This window comes from Microcaecilia unicolor, chromosome 1 (assembly GCF_901765095.1).
Source record: "Microcaecilia unicolor chromosome 1, aMicUni1.1, whole genome shotgun sequence".
In the NCBI taxonomy this organism is placed as follows: domain Eukaryota; kingdom Metazoa; phylum Chordata; class Amphibia; order Gymnophiona; family Siphonopidae; genus Microcaecilia; species Microcaecilia unicolor.
The window spans coordinates 217,104,650-217,125,035 of record NC_044031.1 but is presented as its reverse complement, the minus strand read 5'-3'; the positions used below and the strand labels follow the sequence as shown (position 1 = coordinate 217,125,035).

At 46.4% G+C, this 20,386-nt stretch overlaps 1 protein-coding gene across 1 annotated transcript; it reads right to left on the bottom strand.

The window, feature by feature from the left end:
• Positions 1-1,360: 1,360 nt before the first annotated feature.
• Positions 1,361-2,512, bottom strand: CCR9 (C-C motif chemokine receptor 9). Its single transcript, XM_030208033.1, has one exon. The coding sequence runs from the start codon at positions 2,510-2,512 to the stop codon at positions 1,427-1,429; it is 1,086 nt and encodes a 361-aa protein (XP_030063893.1). The 3' UTR covers positions 1,361-1,426.
• Between the last annotated feature and the right edge of the window lie 17,874 nt (positions 2,513-20,386).

Sequence of the window (20,386 nt, the reverse complement as noted above, 5' to 3'; positions counted from 1 at the left end):
CAAAATGGGGGGACCCCCGCCAGCAAAGGTACCCGACGGCGGTGGCGGGAAGAGGGGGGTCGAAAAGGTTGGCGCCAGAGGGAGGGGTCAAAGGTGATGGTGGCAGCAGGGGGGTTAAAATGTGCCCCCTCACCTCGGGCTCTGGAACCCCCTCCCGCCGAAGTCTGGCTACGCCCCTGGTATATGCAGGTCCGACTTCTTGAGGTTTACAGTTTTTTTGCCTTCATATCTCTATTACTAATCTGTGGTCCCTTGTTTCATATTTGCTGAGGGTCTGTCTATGTTTTGCATATGTGACCAAGATGCAATGTTCTGCTAGCATGTAGTTTCTGTGTAGACATCTGTAGAAGTCCCGTATGTTCTGTATTCTCACTAGGTGGTGTGTTGGTGTTGTAATGCCTGCTGTAATATTTATAGTACTTCCTTTTCATGGATGTTTCTTGTTCTTTGAGTCCTGCAGAGGCGTAGATGGGTGGGTCACCAGGGGAGCAGACGCTCCCCAAAATGGACTTCCGATGGCACCTATTTTTCACGTGATCTGTTGCATTTAAAATACGCACTGGCACCATTGGCAGTCCGCTCTCCACTCCCCCTACGCCCTCAACCTGGCTACACTACTGGAGTCCTGGGAGTTGGTGCTGTTATGCTATGGTAAGGTTCTGAGTGTGTTTTGCATAGTGTTTTCCAGTGGAGGGATTGTTTGTTGCCTTAATGAGGGGAGAAGAAAACTTTAATATAATTTTAGTTTGCTATAACATCAGACAGTGTTTGTGAAAAAAATCCTAGAACATATGGCAGACGGTTGGATCTAGAGGGGTGGGGCAGGGGAAGGGTGCAACAGTAGATGTGGCAACGTAAGGAAGGGTACAGATACAGCAAAGGAGAAGCATGGAGCATCAAGCTTTTCTCTGTTAAAAAGTTGGCAACCCTATCCATCGGTAGCAGGAGATGCATTAATAAGATGCGATAAGAGCTACAAAATCTCACAGTTCTTAATGCAAGACTGGTCCTGCAGCAGCAGAATATGACTTTTTAAAGATGTCTCTTGCTGCCAGAGGGAGAGGTGGCTTGTTGGTGCTTTGATACAACAGAATTTTGGTGTGCCAGGAGGCAAAATGGGTGGGGCTGGGGTGTGGGGTGGGGCTAGGGGTGTGTCTTGAAATCTCCCTCTCAAACATCTGGCCCACTTGCCACCTCTGCTTGCATGAGACTGTGCATGCCATATTAATAGGAGTACATGATATTTTTTTTTTCTGTTGCTGAATACACTTTGGCAAAAGAGGCCCAAAATTAGATAAAAGTTTGACTGTACTAGTAATACTCCTGTCTCTTTTGTGAATGGTTCCAACTCTCTCTTCAATCAGACACTGCTTTTTTTATGAATACTCAGGCACTTTTTATGGCAAATATTTCCACTTGGCTCTCCCTATAATGATAGTGTACCAGAGGATTTGGTTTCTAGTATATCAGAGCACCGTTTTGCGTTCCATTCTGACCTCATGTACTTTGCCCAAGTTGTATGACTGATGCAGCCAAAACTTTTCAGGATTTTAAAAACATCATGCCGAAACCTCACACCAACAAACATATAAAGAAAGGGATTCAGGCAGCTGTGCAGGAAAGCGAGGCCTTGAGTTACCTGACCAGCAATATCAATTTTTTTGCTGGTGTCACAATCGGGAGCAGTCAGGTTGGCAGCCTCTAAGGTTTTCAGCACTAAAATGCTATTGTACGGCAACTGGGAGAGGACAAAAACAGCCACAACGGAGAAGATTACTTTTAGGGCTTTGAACTTCTCAAAACTTCTGGCCTGAAGCAAAGTCCTGATTACAACAGTGTAGCAACAGATCATGACAACAGCAGGAATGGCAAATCCCATGGCGAGTCTTAAAATAAGAACACTCATTTTCAAGGTCTGGCTGACATCAGAGGGGTAAACTATGGTGCACAATTTTATAGTTGTATCATTTCCCATGGCAAAGCTAGGTATTTCTGTGCTGTATAACAATTCTGGGATACTTAAAGCTATTGCGAATAACCAAACACATAGGCAAACAAGCTTGCTGTAAAAGAATCTTTGGGGTTTATAGTTCTGTGATTTCATCGCTCGCACAATGGCAATGTACCTATCCACACTAATGCAGGCAAGTAACAACATACAGCTGTAGAAATTGATTCTGTACATGCTGGTGACAATTTTACATGTGGCTGTCTTAAAAATCCAATGATAAGAAGCAGTTATGGCCCAGAAAGGCAGAGTGAAGAGGAAAAGGATATCAGCGACAGCCAGATTCAACAGATACATATCAGTCATGGTCTTCATCCTTCTAAACTGTATATAGACAAGGACAACTAGACTGTTCCCAATGATGCCCACGAAGAAGATACAGCAGTAAATGACTGTAAGGAAATATTTTGCAAACTCTCTGACGCTGCTCTTATCACAAAAAGAGCCAAGATCTTCATAAAGATCGGAGATATTATCAATGGTGTAATCCTCCGTCACTTCCATTGTCTGCAATGAGACAAAACATCCATAGTTAGTCAATTAGTTGGCCAATAAAGACAGCCAAGATACACTAAAGAGAAATAAGAAAAAAACAGAAGCTGTTTTCTGATAAACTGAAGCTATTGTAGAATCTATGGGGCAATTCTATTAAGTGGTGCCCACTTACACATGTCAGAAGTGCCATAAAGTGCAGTTAGGCATCTTATGTGCACTAGCAGCTATTCAATAAGATAGCACCTAAGAGTCATAGGGGCTGATATTCAGAGCATGGGAGGTAGTGGGGCTGCCTCCCACGGTCAGCGTTGAGCCTGGATGTTCAATGCCAGACCATTTCCGCTGACCGACATTGAATATCTGGTTTATTTTTGGCTTGTTTTAACTTAACCGGCCAAGTTAATATTCAGTGCTGGCCGGTTAAGTTGAAACCGGCCAAAAATAGGCCTGTTATTTCGGCAACCTAATTTGGCTGCCAAACTTAACTGGCAATTTTATTTATTTTTATTTATTAGGATTTATTTACCACCTTTTTGAAAGAATTCACTCAAGGCAGTGTACAGTAAGAATATTAGCCAATAGCCGGTTATATCGTATGATATAACTGGTTATCCGCTGAACACGCTAATCGGCAATATTCAGCGGGTAATAGCTGGCTATCTCCCACTGAATATTGCCGAATAGCTGGTTAAATGCTTTTAAATATCAGGCAGATAGTGCCTAACTGCAAGGAGGGCACACACATAGGTGGAGCATGGGCAGGCCATGGGCACATCTCCCAGTTACGCACATAGTTTATAGAATACTATAAACCACACATGTTACTTGACACACGTGGAGGGGCATAATCGAAAGGGGCGCCCAAGTTTTCCTGAGGACATCCTCGCAGGACGTCCCGGCAAAGGGGCGGGTAAACCCGTATTATCGAAACAAGATGGGCGTCCATCTTTTGTTTCGATAATATGGTTGGGGACGCCCAAATCTTGACATTTAGGTCGTCCCTAGAGATGGTCGTCCTTAGACTTGGTCGTTTCTAATTTTTAGCGATAATGGAAACTAAGGATGTCCATCTCATAAATGACCAAATGCAAGCCCTTTGGTCGTGGGAGGAGCCAGCATTCGTAGTGCACTGGTCCCCCTGACATGCCAGGACACCAACTAGGCACCCTAGAGGGCACTGCAGTGGACTTCAGAAAAAGCTCTCAGGAACATAGCTCCCTTACCTTGTGTACTGAGCCCCCCAAAATCCACTACCCACAACTGTACACCACTGCCATAGCCCTTACAGGTGAAGGGAGGTACCTAGATGTGGGTACAGTGGGTTTTGGAGGGCTCACATTTACCACCACATGTAACAGGTAGGGGGGATGGGCCTGGGTACGCCTGCCTGAAGTGCACTGTACCCACTAAAACTGCTCCAGGGACCCGCATACTGCTGCGATGGACTTGAGTATGACATTTGAGGCTGGCACAAAATATTTTTAAACTATTTTTTGAGGGTGGGAGGGGGTTACTGACCACTGGGGGAGTAAGGGGAGGTCATCTGGTCAGTTTGGGAACTTTTTGTGCCTTGGTCATAAGAAAAACTGGACCAGGTAAAGTCGTCCAAATGCTCATCAGGGATGCCCTTTTTTTTCCATTATGGGTCGAGGACGCCCATGTGTTAGGCATGCCCAAGTCCCGCCTTTGCTATGCCTCCGACATGCCCCCGGGAACTTTGGTCATCCTCGAGACAGAAAGCAGTTGGGGACGCCCAAAATTGGCTTTCAATTATGCCGATTTGGGCGACCCTGTGAGAAGGACGCCCATCTTCTGATTTGTGTCGAAAGATGGGCGTCCTCTTTCGAAAATAAGCCTGTTAGGCGCACCAGCTTAGCCTGTCATTGACATGGTGTACATGGGTGTGCCAATGCCAACCTTACCTTAGTATTCTATAATGGAATCTTGGTGCCGAGATGCCATTATAGAACTGACACTAAGCACATGGCATTTGGCGTCTAGATTGAGGCATCAATTTATCAAATTGCCTTTTATAATTTTATTTAGTGAGTAAAGCTCTTCTTTTCAAAATCTGAATCATTATATCTTCCACACTGCATTGCAATTTCTCTGTCACATAGCAAAAGAGTATTCACATACCCCAGTTCCTTTAGCCTTATAACCACATACTACTGCTTTTAAAGGCAAGCAAAGCAAAGATATACTATAAGCAAGCATGACTTCAGCATTACTGCAAGACCTAACTGCAGCCATGAGTCAAAGTGAGAACATAAAATTCAGATACAGTGGGTGCTATTTTCAAAATAGTTTCTTCTGGTGGTACAAGGATTGATTCTAACAGCATGGCAGCCCTACCATTAGGATTCTCCCTTTCCTGCCACAACCCTCTTCCCCACGTTTAACTTATTTTTACCTTTCCAAAAAGGCGGCAGTGGCAGCAACAGCGATAGCGATTCCCATAGGTTGCCCTGCTGCCGGCACTGGCCTCTTCTCCCTACTGCGGCCCGCTTCTTGACGTAACTTCCTGTTTCCTCAGAGGCAGGACGCAATAGAGTGAAGAGACCAGTACCAGCAGCACTGTGGAAGAGCAGCCTACTGCCTCTTGAAAAAGAAAAAAATAAGGTATATGTGGGGAAGAGTGTTGAAGAGGGAAGGGGGAGATGCCAGACCAGGCATGGGTGCGGACGGGGTGGGGGGCTGCATCTCATCCCTGCCTCAGGCGGCAGATTGCCTTGGGCCACCCCTGATTAGGCCAGTACTCTCATGTCAAGTATAGTTGGCTTCACCAAAGCTCTTCATGCAGAAAGCTTTGTTGTAGAGCTGTATGCTGATGGCTCAGTGCGTGGCTTCTATCACAAAATTAAAAATAAAATATACTGCTTCTACGTAGTAAGCAAAGAGCATGCAAATATGCAGTTCATTGCAAAACTGTCCCCCTTCCTGTCTCTGCTTGAAGGGTGATTCACTCACATACTGACAGAAAGGGTGACTTTAAAAAAAGAACAAGCCGCAGTCAGCATGTCCTCCAACAACAAAATCTGTGCTAGTCTAGTGGCTCCCCACCCAACCCAACATTTAAAAAAAATCCCTGGTAATCTAGCAGTCCCTTAACCCAATTCAACCCCCCATCCCCAACATAAAAACAAAAATTCCCTGGTAGTTTAGCGTCCTGCTCCCCTGACTTAAACAAACTTCATGGCGTCTAGAGGAAACCCCAACCCCCATCAATCCGGGCTACTCAGACAACTACCTCCCCTGTATATCTCTTCAAGATACAAGAGTGATGCCCACTCACTCCTGTTTCCATCTTGGAAAATGGTGACGCCTCACCCCATGTGTTTCATCCTGGGATGCACCAAGCAGGATCAGGGGGAGGAGGGTTGGGGAGGGCTAGAGAGCATTGAAACCCCCAGGGTACAAATCTAGAATGATTTACTTGGACTGTTTTGCAAAGGACTCAAGGCAGCATTAATTAGATTGGCTTTTCTTTGGAGCCTCTGAAAGAATACAAAGTGAGGAACAATTTGAGTAAATTGTTTGAGCTGAAAATTATTCTCCACCCATTAGTACATTAGTATGTACTATGTACATTAGTTTCAGAGCACATGTACTTGCAGTAAAGGGAAAAGGGATAGGACAAGAGAAAGCAGTAGGCAGGAAGGTGTGCTCAGATTTCTTTCTACTGGTTGGACCACATGGTTTACTTCTCTGAGGCTTCCCTTTCACGAAAGCAGTGAACAAGATCAATGCACTGGTACTGAAACTGTAATGAGTGAGAAATAGGGCTCGAAGAGTGTGAGAGTGAGAAAGTTGTCAAACCAGTGCGACACACTCCATGAGTGAGATTTGGCATCTCTGTTGTTGTTCAGGATGGAGTATCGGTGCCTTTGATTTAAGTAAATCACCAGTTAATGGACATACACTTTGCACGATATTTTCATGTACTATTTGAATTTGCTGGAGTTGAATTTGAATATTGTTGCCAATGAACTCCAATAATTGATTGTTAGCACCCCATTATTGGCATTAATTGGCTTGTTATTCAGTGAAATTGCAGACACAAATTGGGCATGCACCCAAATTTGCACACGCAGTGTAGTGCCCCATTTATAGAATCCAGGGGTCTATATCTATGACAAATTATTTTTGAAAACAGAATCCAATATTGCTAGCATGAAGGAACAGTTCATGGGCTCCCAGGTCCCCAGAAGCCCTGCTGTACAAGGGACCAGGATCCCAGCTGTGGCATGTCTTGCATAAACATCTTCTGAGTATTTTGCTGTCAAGCATGATGTCTTGTGTGCAAGGGAAAATGTGATTTCATGTAAAATATCAGCCTTGAATGCTGGTACGTTAGGTGCTGTGTTGTGTTTATGTGTGCTCAGTGCTTTTTTTGTAGGAAATAAGGTACCGGTACTCATTATGGGCGGGGTCACCATCTATGGCTCTGTCCCTATGGTAGCCACACCCACAGTAGCCACATCCCTTATACCTGCCGTGGCGCATATAAGCAGTATCATTGAAAATACTATACCAGTATAGGAGAAAAAAATAACTTGTGATTTTTTTTTTTATTATAAATAATTTCTATAAGCTGTTACAGCTCCAGTATACCCAGTGCAAAATAAGACAGCAGATATAAATTCTCAATTGGACATATTCCAAACACTAAAATGAAAATAAAATGATTTTTTTCCACCTTTGTTGTCTGGTGACTTTGTTTTTCTGATCATGTTGGTCCCAGTCTCTGATTCTGCTCCGTTTCCAGGGCTTCCTTTCCATTTATTTCTTTACTTTCCTCCTTTCTTCTTCGTTTCTTGCCCTACATCCATAAGTAAAAGCTGGGCCCTCCGCTGACTTGACTGGAGGAGGTATAGAGTGGATCCAGCTTTTGCCTATTTTACCCATCCATGTGCAGTTTTTCTCTTCTTTTCCCTTTCCCTCATCTCGTCAGTATGCATCTCCTTCCTCTTTCCATCCACGCCCAGCATTTTTCCTCTCCCCCTCCACCCATGTCCAGCATTTCTCCTCTCTCCTCCCCTCCATCCATGTTCATCTCACTTCCTTTCTTCCCTTCCCTCCATCCATGTCCAGAATTTCAACTCTCTCCCCTCCCCTCCATCCATGTCCGGCATTTCTTCTCTCCCCCTCCACTCCATCCATTTGCATCTACTTCCTCTTTCTTCCCTCCCCTGCATCCATGTCCAGTATTTCTTCTCTCTCCCTTCCCCTCCAACCATGTGCCTCTCCTGCCTCTGTCTTTCCTTCCCTCCAACACTTCTCCTCTCTTCCCTGCCCTCCACTCCATCCATATCCAGCATTTCTCCTTTCTCCCCTCCCCTCCATCCATGTGCATCTCCTTCCTGTCTTCCCTCTCCTCCATCCATGTCCAGCATTTCTCCTGCCCTTCCCTCCATCCATCCATGTCCAGCAACTCTGCTCTCTCCCCTGCCCTCCCTTCCCATCCATGTCCAGCGATTCTCCTCTGCTCTCCCCTCCCATCTATGTTCAGCGATTCTCCTTTGCCTCTATCCTCCCCTCCCAACCATGTCGTGATTCTCCTCTCTCCCCTGCCCTCCCCTCTATGTCCAGTGATTCATCTCTGCCCTCCCCTCCCCTCCCAACCATGTCCAGTGATTCTCCTCTCTCCCCTGCCCTCCCCTCCATGTCCAGTGATTCACCTCTGCCCTCCCCTCCCCTCCCAACCATGTCCAGCGATTCTCCTCTCTCCCCTGCCCTCCCCTCCATGTCCAGCGATTCACCTCTGCCCTCCCCTCCCATCCATGTCCAGCGATTCTCCTCTAGTGTACCATAGTTGCACTTCTGCACATTGCATGGCTACTACTTGGCTCGTTCTTTTCTCTGTATGGGTACATATCTCATGTCATTGGTTTGGTTCACTGTTATATGTGTAAAGTAGAGAGTTGCATGGAGACAGAAATCCAACCCGACCTGCGAGTCCCCACTGGAATTTAACCTGTCCCCGCGGGGAATGTAATCCATCCCTGCAGGAATCTAACCCATCCCCGTCCCCCATCCCCGCTGCAAGTAATCTCCTCCATCCCATCTCCTGGCTCGCCAAGCCTAGGGTTACCATATGGCTCCAGAAAAAGGAGGACGGATTGAGCCAGCCGGGTTTTACTTCCATTGCTTTCAATGGAAGTTATTGAGCCAGCCGGGTTTTACTTCCATTGCTTTCAATGGAAATGCAATGGAAGTAAAACCCGGCTGGCTCAATCCGTCCTCCTTTTTAGCCCCAATCACCTTGACCCCCCCAACCCAAGAAAGCCAGATTCTATAAGCAGTAAAAATACTAGTAAAAGTAACATAAATCATTTTCTTCCGTACTCTAAGACAGATCAGCACAGGACCAAAAGCAGTCCAAATTCCAAAACAAGTAAAGTCAGAAACACCACAGTTTATTCCTAATTGCTCAACCACCCTTAGGATTCACCTTTGGGATTAAAACACAAAACCATGTGCATGTAAGGACTGGATAAATGAATTAAAGCAAAGTTTAAAGCAAATGCCCTTAATATGTAATACTTGATGCAGTATTCACATAGCAAGCAGCCTGAGGCAACAAATTTATTTTCTACTGAACATAATTAACTTTGTATGAACTTGGCGGCTAATAGTGTGCTGAGCTGGACACAACTTCTGCATGGAGGAAGCCCTTCTCTAATTATTCAGTACATTTCTATGAAAAAGTAGTAATAAAAAAGACAAGTGCATTTTTATACTATACCACTGAAATTCTCAAAACAAAAGGAGCAAGTTCCCACATTCCATCTTTTTCTTTTGATGTAGGCACAGGGAACATTTTTTTTAATGCTCCCAGGTTTCAACTTAATTCATGTTTAATGTGGGATATAAATTTCACAAATAAGTAAATTGATAGATAGAAACTCTGAATGTTGAGCACACGATTCTCATAACATGTCTGTTTTAGTGGCCCTTTACCAGGAGAAAAAAAAAAATCTCTGCACGAATATATCACATGCTAGGGTGTCCCTAGAACCAGCCCCTCCAAATAACACACTGATTACGATTTATAACAAATTACTATTCTATCTATGAAAAGTTATTCCATCATTATAATTCCTCTGTGTACATCTGTATGCTGCACAAAAAATATAAGGCAGATTAAATAAAAATGCCACCAACAAAGATGGATACAGCAGCTTATATGTTCACGCACTTTGTTTTGAGTGTACGGCAATGACGGCGGCACAAGGAAGGAGAAACAGACTCACCCTTTTACCTTCCTGACTCCATCCATCCACCTCCCCTCTGACCCTTGGTGCCCTCCTGGCACATAGCTCGAGGCAGCCTGGTGGTCTAATAGCTTCTTCAGGGCAGGAAAAATCCCCACTCTTTCCTGCCTGGTACCACAGTGCTGATCCTCTCCTCTCTGCTTTTTTTTTTAACGTGGCTGCCGAGACTTCCAGCGAGGCTGCTGCTGGAAGTCTCAGCAGCCATGCTAAAAGAGCAGAGAGGAGAGGATCAGTGCCGCGGCAGCGGGCAGGTAAGAGTAGGAATCTTTTCTGCCCCAAAGAAGCCACTAGACCACCAGGGTACCTCAAAGTATGTGCCCAGAGGGCAGCCTGCGCTCGAGGGAGGAAAGGCACTTCTGCAGGGATCCCACAGGACCTAGGTCCATCCCCATGGGATTCCCACAGACCCAGATCCATCCCGGCGGGATCCCCGCAGACATGGAGGGGATCCCTGCGGAATTCCCACGGTACGTGCGAGAATCACGCTATTCCCGTTCCTGTGCAGCTCTCTAGTGTAAAGATCTCTTTGGATCCTGGATGTTCTTGTACCATCCTACCTTAGCACAGTGAGAAGATGTAAACCATTCTGCTACTGCATCTCCACCTCAGATGGTTACAGTGATTCTTCATAAACCTATAAGCCAGAGGCGCTTAAATGTAGATTTCTTTTCATGCTACAGTCAGTGTGGTGGAACACAATTTTTTTAAGGCCTATGGCCTATAGCACATATTGTGAACAAATCGAGTCTGTGGTCTAAATGAAGCACATGTGTGATTACAGACTACAAATGAGGAGTGAACGGAGCAGCTTGGGGATTTAGCTTGGTAAGCAGGTAAAAGCCAGCTCCTCTGAATCTGATGCATTCCACCATGAAAGATCCAGAGGAACTGGCTTTTACCCACCTTAGTACAGCTGAGCAGAGCCACCAGTCTGACAGCTTCTGGGAGATCTGGAGGGTTTGGTTTTTGTCCTTGTTAGTACAGCTGAAACCTCCAGATCTGATGCATTCCCCATTAAAGAAGGTGCCTTAAGATGGGTAAAAGCCAGATCCCCCAGGAGCTTCAGGGCCAGCAGCTCCTCTAATGTGCACTACATTGGATCTGGCTCTACCAAGACAGATAGGTGGATCTGGGGGTTCTGGCACTGCTAAGATGGGTAAATCTTGAATCCCTCCAGATCTGGCAGCCCATGAGATTGTCTTTCTAAGGCAATGTTTTAAGGATCAGGGGAGCCAGGGGGACCTCATTTAACCCTAACTGTACATAAGTAATGCCACACTGGGAAAAGACCAAGGGTCCATCGAGCCCAGCATCCTGTCCACGACAGCGGCCAATCCAGGCCAAGGGCACCTGGCAAGCTTCCCAAACGTACAAACATTCTATACATGTTATTCCCGGAATTGTGGATTTTTCCCAAGTCCATTTAGTATTGGTTTATGGCCCTTTACTGTGGCATGCTATCTCTTGGCCCTGATACATACCCTCCTTATTTGAGGCTTGAAATTGGTACAGCTGTTCTCTTTTCTTCTGGCACTGTAGCTGTCTTAATGGCTGATAGAATAAAGTGCATAAGGCTTTGCGCATCAGTTAGCTCAGATCTGTTTTGTGGGTAACCTTTGCAAAAACAGCTTTTGTTCGCAAGTTAACCATGCACAAAGCCTTGTGTAGACCCTAGCACACAGCACATTCAAGCCCACGCTAATGATACTTTGAGCTGTTCTGTGCAGATGCAGATAAGTGCACAGAGGACCAAAAGGCTGGAGCTTTAACATAAATCTGAGGAGTTGTAAAAGGTTAGCTCCTTCTTCTACATTCAGCAATAGTGAAGATTTCATGCCTGTTTCTTCTCTTTACTGTATGTATATAAGACCTGCAACTGTTTTCTGGCTTCAGTAAAGAGCATGCGTTAAAAAAAAAAAAGAGAGAGAGAGACGTAACTGGGGGAGGGGGGGGGGGGTGCTGGAACAAAAGCAAAAGAGCTGGATTACTGAGAGGTATATGCATACGGGGGCCGGGGCTGTGTATATATAAAAAATTTTTATCAGCATCTGGAGATTTATGTGCATACATCTGTACATGTGTTGGAACACAACACTTTGCATAAAAATTGGTATGGCAAAATAGCATTCCAGCGGGGCAGACTGACTATTCGGGCAACCAGGCAGTGAATGAGGACACAGAGGCTCTGCACCCTTCTCCTCCACTGCTAACTCCAGACTCTGTTCCTTTTATCTTGCTGCACCATATGCCTGGAATAGACTTCCTGAGCCGGTACGTCAAGCTCTATCTCTGGCCGTCTTCAAATCTAAGCTAAAAGCTCACCTTTTTGATGCTGCTTTTAACTCCTAACCTTTATTCACTTTGTTTAGAACCCTTATTTTATTATCCTCACTTTAATATTCCCTTATCTCTTGTTTGTCCTGTTTGTCTGTCCTAATTAGATTGTAAGCTCTGTCGAGCAGGGACTGTCTCTTCATGTTCAAGTGTACAGCGCTGTGTACGTCTAGTAGCGCTATAGAAATGATAAGTAGTAGTAGTAGTAGTACTCTAGGGGACCCAGAGGCTCTGCCCAGTTGCCCGTCACCACCACACACTGCCCCTCTGGTCCCTTGAAGGACCCTGGTGGTCTACTGGCCTCTGTGGGGGGTGGGCAGCAAAGAACAATACTCTTTCCCGCCCGCTGCTGCTACTCTGCCTGGTGCCATTTTTTTTACAAATGACTGCTGAGACTCCCTGCTGCAGTCGCGTGAGACTATCGAGAACCGGTCTCGGCTGCCATTTGGAAAATACGGCGGCAGAGGGCAGAATAGCGGTAGTGAGTGGGGTTCTTTCCTGCCCGCAAAGAAGCCACTAGACAACCAGGGCCCTTCAAGGTAGGACCGGGAAGGACCCACTGAGGCTTGGGGAACTGTGGTGTGTGGGAGGGGGCGGCAGCTGCAGCAGTAGGGAGGGCAGCAGCGCAGTGGTGGTGGGGGGGGGGGATGGCAGGCTGCAGCTGGGCCCAGATCACTGTCAGTCTGTCCCTGCATTCCAGCACATGTGTAAAGGTGTTCACATGCAACTCCAGGCAGTGGCGTTCCTAGGGCGGCTGACACCCGGGACGGATCGCCGATGCGCCCCCCCCCCCCGGGTGCAGCACCCCCCCCCCCACCCCGGCGAAATGACACCTCCCCCCCCTGGTGAAACGACACCTCCCCCCGGCGAACCAACACCCCCCCGGGTGCATTTTTACCTGCTGGGGGGGGGTTGCCGCGCGCCTGTCGGCGTTGCTCGTTCCATGTTCCCTCTGCCCCGGAACAGGAAGTAACCTGTTCCGGGGCAGAAGGAGCACGGAACGAGTGGTGCCAACAGGCGCGTGGCACCCCCCCAGCGGCGTGCACCTGGGGCGGACCGCACCCACCGCCCCCCCCCCCCCTAGGAACGCCACTGACTCCAGGTGCTGATACATTTTTTTGACTGCATGATGTCACTGCTGCTAGGGCAGACACATGGTAGCACCTATTTTTTTTTGCACCGGGCTTATTTACATACTCTTTGATTTCTGCATTGAGGAACAAACCTTTGACATTACTTTTGCATTAGGAAGCCGTGCGCATAACACATAGCTGTTACACATGGAGGGGCATTTTCAAAAGAACATCCAAGTCAGAATTGGGATGCCACGCTCATAACTTCCCATCCCATCCATGTCCAGTGACTTCCCCAGCTCCCCTTTTCCAGTCTCCTTCAGTTCCAACCCAGCCTCACCTGCCTTCCCTCAGCTCCCAAACAGCCCTCCTCTCCGTTCCTTCCTGCCCCCCCCCCCCCCCACCACGCGTTTAAACCTTTTATTTTCAGTTGCAGCGATGACAGTGAAGAAAACAGCACAGTGAGCAGGCTCGCCTCCAACCTTTCCCTTCCCTCACAGACAGTATCCCACCCTCGCGGAAACAGGAAATACGTCATCATAGGAAGGCGGAACACTGTCTGTGAGGGAAAGGAAAGGATGGAGGCGAGCCTGCTCACTGAGCTGTTTTATTCACTGCCGTTGTTGTGACTGAAAATAAAAGGTTTAAATTCCGGGGGGGGGGGGGGGGGGGGAGGGGCAGGAAGAAATGAAGAGGAGGGCTGTCGGGGAGCTGAGGGCGGGAAGGAGGGACCGTGAGTTGCCTGCAGCATTGTGCCAGCCCTGCGTTTGGGGGGGGCAATGCCCCCTCGCCCTCCCCAAACTATGCCCATGTCTATAAGCCAAAGTTTGGTGCAGTATATGGAATTAACACTTAAGCAGAGAGATTGGGCGTAAATTTAGGTACCGCCATTTTCACCAATGAAAATGTGGTGTAAATGCCCGTGCGCAAATGTATGCATGGAGCACTGTTATTCTACAATTACATGTGTAACTCAAAACCATGCCCCCGATCTGCCCCAAAATACCCATGACCCTCCCATTTCCATGCCCCTTTTTTAGGGGCCGCAGGTAAATTTTAGGCATGGATCATGCATCTGACTTTATGCGCACAAGTCCCAATTAAATATAAGTGCCAATAATTGCTTGTTAACAAGCTAATTATCGGCACTAATTGGCATGTTATTTTATTACATTGTGCATGAGAATCGGGAGCATAACTAAATTTGCACACACAATTTTTGGTGACCTTTACAGAATCAGGGGGACAAAGCACACAAATATTGTGGCCATTTCACAGCAGAGAGAAGTGCTGCCCTCTCTGGCAGGGACGAGTTCTGGTATCAAGACTATCAATGAAATGCTTTGATGTCCTCATGCATACCTTCTACCCATCCCCACCCTCCCACTCTGTCAGACTCTCAAAGTAATGCTTTGATGTTTCTCTTATATATACTATCTGCTAACACATTTGCATATTTCCGATCTGACGAAGAAGAGCAACCTTCGAAAGCTAATCAAGAAATGTATTAAGTTATGTCCAATAAGAAAGGTATCATCTTATTTTCTTTTCCATGTTTTATTTTGTTTGATTTCTATTGACAACCTTTAATGAACCCCCAGAGCTATTTGAGTGTGTTTGAGATCAGACATACACATATATTCCACTGTGACCACTGACAAAGCAACAGATGCAGGTTTTTCAGTTACAGCAGTGAAGAGGATTTTTTTTTCCTGACACAGAATGGCTGCTTTGCCATCAAAGTGTTCTTCAGCTATTGTCAAACAGAAAGAAAAAAAAAGCCCAGACCTAATCTTCAACTTCTGCAGGCAGCCATGCTGGAGGGCTACAGGATGCAGGGAGTAAGTCTCGTGTTAAATCACACCTGCAGCTTTTGAAGCCTTGTGGTTTACCTGCACATGGTAAAACACAGCAGGCACAATGTAAAACTATAGCTTATGATGACTTTTTAAAAAACTTTCAAAGAGTTTCCATCCCAATCAAAGCGAATGACTGACATTATCTTTTTATATAACTTATACAGGGTGATGCAAAAAAAAAAAAAAAACCTCCCTAGAGTTTTCAGCAACTGCTTTGAATTTTTTGCTTCATTCTGTATGTAGCACTTTTCTATTCTTAGGAGTTAATCAGTGACGATGCGCCCCCCCCCCCCCGGGTGGAGCACGACACCCCCCTGGCGTATCAACCCCCCCCCCTCCGGATGCACGCCGCTGGAGGGGTGCAGAGAGCAGCCGCGTGCCTGTCGGCTCCGCTGGCTCCCTGCTCCCTCTGCCCCGGAACAGGAAGTAACCTGTTCCGGGGCAGAGGAAGCAGGGAACCAGCGGGGCCGACAGGCGCGTGGCCGCTCTCTGCACCCCTCCAGCGGCATGCACCCAGAGCGGACTGCCCCCACCGCCCCGCCCTTGGTATGCCGTTGGAGTTAATAAATTATACATTTTTTTTTGTTACATTTGTACCCTGCACTTTCCTACTCATGGCAGGCTCAATGTGGTTTACATGGGGCAATGGAGGGTTAAGTGACTTGCCCAGAGTCACAAGGAGCTGCCTGTGCTTGAAGTGGGAATTGAACTCAGTTTCTCAGGACCAAGGTCCACCACCCTAACCACTAGGCCACTCCTCCACTTAACCTCCCCCCCCCCTCCCAATATCAGCCAGTGGTAGGTCAGCTTTTTCATATGTGCTGTGCACTATGGACTGAGGGGTCCTTTTATTAAGGTGCGCTGAAAAATGGCCTGCGCTTTTGTATACGCATGTATTGGAAGCACGTAGGTCCATTTTTCAGTGCACTTGCAAAAAAAGGCCTTTTTTAGGGGGCCAAAAATGGATGTGCAGCAAAATAAAAATTGGCACATGTCCATTTTGGGCCTACTACTACTACTACTTAACATATCTAAAGCGCTACTAGGGTTACGCTGCGCTGTACAATTTAACATAAAGGACAGTCCCTGCTCAAAGAATGGAGGAGTGGCCTAATGGTTAGGGTGGTGGACTTTGGTCCTGGGGAACTGAGGAACTGAGTTCGATTCCCGGCACAGGCAGCTCCTTGTGACTCTGGGCAAGTCACTTAACCCTCCATTGCCCACCGCATTGAGCCTGCCATGAGTGGGAAAGCGCGGGGTATAAATGTAACAAAAATAAAAAAATAAAATAAAGGACAAATGTACAGTCAGTCAAGTAGGGACAGTCAAATTGGGGCAGTCTAGATTTCCTGAAAGGTATAAAGGTTAGGTGCCGAAAGCAACATTGAAGAGGTGGGCTTTGAGCAAGGATTTGAAGATGGGTAGGGAGGGGGCTTGGTAAGGTCTCACACGTTAACCGGGTGGTAATCATCAGCCCGCATACACTGCTGATTACCAGCCATTAGCACCATGTGCTGGAAATTTTCCAGCACATGTACTGGATGACATTTATCACCCAGGCCACGCAGTAGCTGGGCGGTAGTTCCGAATTGGTGCGTGTGGCTTAGTAACTGGGCCCCTGATTTATGCCCAAATATTCAGTGCCAGCCCCTCTCTGGGCATGGGCATTGAATATCTGCTCACCTGCCGGCTCCTGGAAATTATCAGGTACTGGTCATATTCTGTCCCAGGACCAGGATAGCTATTCGGGCAGATTAGCTCTGTTATTTATGTGGTTCCACTTGCCTAGATAGTTATGCAGGTGCCAGCACTGAATATCACCAATGCGTTATTCCTGGACCGCTGTGGCACTACCCGGATAGTGCCTTTGGGGTCCTTTTACTAAGGCATGCTGAAAAATGGCCTGCACTAGAGTAGGCATGTGTTTTGGATGCACACAGGTCCATTTTTAAACATTTTTGCAAAAAAAAGGCCTTTTTTTAGCTGAAAATGGACGTCTGGCAAAATAAAAATTGGTGCGCGTCTATTTTGGGTCCGAGTCCTTACCGCCACCCATTGACTTACTGGTAAGGTCTCACTTGTTACCCAGACGGTAATCGTCAGCGTGCATACACTGCCGATTACAGTCCAGTTAGCGCTACATGCCAGAAAATAAAAAATATTTTCTGGCGCACATATCGGATATGCGTAAAAATTAGAATTACCACCCAGGTCATGCAGTAGCCGGGCGTGACCTGCCCAGATGTTCAGTGGCATTATCTGGGTAAGTGCCACTGAATATTCAAGGTGCCCATTAATGAAGATGTGCTAAGCTCTAACTCAAGCTTTTACCGCAAGACACACTAAGGCATCCTGTGGTATATATTCCCTGTTTCATTTTTTTTTGTATTTTTGGGAGGGGATGTGTCATGGGCAGAGAATGGGCAAGGAAACATTATCTAGTTAGCGTGCTCACATTAGCACACGCTAACTGGATAACGCAGACTAAGGGGTCCTTTTAATAAGCCGTGCTAAAAAGTGGCCTGTGCAGCTATCAGCGCATGGGTCTCCTGCATGCTGCAACCACCTTTTGCATGGTAGCAAAATGGCTGTGTTCGGGGGTTTTATTGTAATGCCCATGTGCTAATTTCCCTATTAGCGTGTGGCTATTACCACTGGCAGCCCTTACCATCCCCTATTTAGCAGGCAGTAAGAGCTCCCACGCTACTCCTGCACTAATCGGGGACCACACAGTAATGTGCCTGCGCTACCTGATTAGCACAGGCACACCTACTCTCCACCCCCAGACACACCTCATATGCTGGAAAATAAAAAATACCTTCCAGCGCGGGATTAGTGCACGCTAAGCAGATCACTGCTATGGGACACCTCAGCGCTTCCTGTGATAATGCTCGTTTAGCATGCAGTAGGCCCATGGTAGGCCTTAGTAAAAGGGCCTGTTGATGTGGGAACCCTTAACAACTCCTAAATAAAAGGCAGCAAGTGCTGTTGCATTATTCTTTTGCAAGTCTCGCACACTAATTGAAAAATTAGAACAGAGTCTGTAAAAATTTTTAAAATGCCCTATTTTACTGTCGCAATAAAAATGGGTTTGGCGCAAGGGAAAAATCACACATTAGGACACGTTAAGCCCATTTTTTTTTTACCACAACTTAGTAAATGGGCCTCCAAATTATGGCCGGACAGCGTGATTTACTTGGGCAGAAACCTCTGCAGCCTGGTTAAATAGTTTTCAATATCAGGCCCTAGATTGTAAGCTCTCTTGAGCAGGGACTGTCCTTCCCCTTGTCTAAACTTGTACAGCGCTGCGTAACCCTGGCAGCGCTATAGAAATGCTAAGTAGTAGTAGTAGTAGTAGGTGCAGTGGCGTAGGAAGGGGGGGCGGTGGGGCGGTTCGCCCTGGGTGCACACCAGCTCCGCTGGTTCCCTGCTCTCTCTGCCCTGGAACAGGTTATTTCCTGTTCCAGGGCAGAGAGAGCAGGGAACCAGCGGAGCCGACGCAGCTCCCAGCGACATGCACTCGGGGGCGGATCGGCCCTCCCGCCCTCTCCTCGCTTCTCAATGCATGTAAGAATGCGCTCCGGGGGGTGCGCGCCGGAGGGGGGGTGCGTGCACTGAGGGGGGTGCACCGTGCTGCACCTGGGGGGGGTGCGCAGCGGCGACCCGTCCTGGGTATCAGCTGCCCTCGCTACATCACTGCCTAGGTGTTTATTTTCCAGCTAATTAGGGGGTTCTTTGAAGGCACAAAAATGGGAGTCTATTAGTGTTTTTGATAGGTTCATTTTCTGGCAGAACCAAATATGTACATTTGAGACGTTTTGGAGGACTCTGGGCAGAAAAGACAAAAATCTGAGTGATATGGGATTGAGAGTTCTAAGGGAAGTTGTGCTTTTCTGGTGTTTACTCAATAAGCTCCTGTTTTAATTTTTTTTTTTTTTTTTTTTTTTGCATCAGTGGTATTTTATTGGTGTTTATTGGTTAAAACCTAAACTCAGAAGCCCTAGATATATGTTCAGAATAATAAAACATTTGCAAACAATAGGATATAATTGAGGGAGAGTAGCTCAAAATACAGAGAAACTGTAGAATGAAATGCTGTCTGTAAACTCTGATTCAATGCAATGTTTTTGATATTAAACATTTCTATGTGGTGGCCAAAAAAACAAACAGGATGTTAGGAATTATTAGGAAAGGGATGGTAAATAAGACCGAGAATACTATAATGCCTCTGTATTGCTCCATGGTGCAACCTCACCTTGAGTAATGCATTCAATTCTGGTCGCCGTATCTCAAAAAAGATATAGCGGAATTAAAAAGGTTCAAAGAAGAGCAACCAAAATGATAAAAGGGATGGAACTCCTCTTGTATGAGGAAAGGGGGGAAGTTAGGGCTCTTCAGCTTGGAAAAGAGACGGCTGAGATGGAGTATGATTGAGGTCTACATATTCCTGAGTAGCGTACAACAGTAGAAGTGAATCAATTTTTCACTTTTTCAAAAAGTACAAAGACTAGGGGACACTCAAAGGAAGTTACATGGAAATACTTTTAAAACAAACAGGATGAAATATTTTCTAACTCAACGAATAGCTAAGGTCTGGAACTCTTTGCTAGAGGATGTAGTAATGCGGTTAGCGTATCTGGGTTTAAAAAAAGGCTTGGACAAGTTCCAGGAGGAAAAGTACATAGTCTGCTATTAATATCGACATGGGGCAGCCACTGCTTGCCCCAGGATTGGTAGCATGGAATGTTGCTACTGAGTGGGTTTTTGTCAGGTACTTGTGACCTGGGTTCGCCACTGTTGAAAACAGGATACTGGGCTAGAAGGACCATTGGTCTGACCCAGTATGGATATCCTTATGTTCTTATTATTAGGCAATCAAATAATAGTTACGAATGAGAATAGAGCCCCATATTTCCAATAAATGCACATTATAATTTATTTTCATGGATCATATATATATTCTATTGAATGAGAAGGTAATAAGTAACTATTAGTAAAGTCAAGTGCGGGGTCTTTTCCTCCTGGGCTCAGCTCACAATCTGAAGGACCTCTGCTAACACACAAAATCTCCACACTCGGTCAAACCAAAAAGATCCTCTTTATTTTAGTTCACACATTAACTGCTGTCACCCAAAATTCCCCCAAAAGATGCACGTAACACAGTTCTCCTGAGCCCCTAGAAAAGGTGTAATACAGAGCAAGAGGAAGCAAGAAGGAGTTTAGGGCTGAAACTTAGCTCCCTCAGCCAGTCAGTCAGCCAGCCAGCCAGCCAGTCAGTTAATTCCCCAGAGAAATTATCCCCTCCTCAAACAGAAAAAAAAGTTCTGGGACAGTACTCTT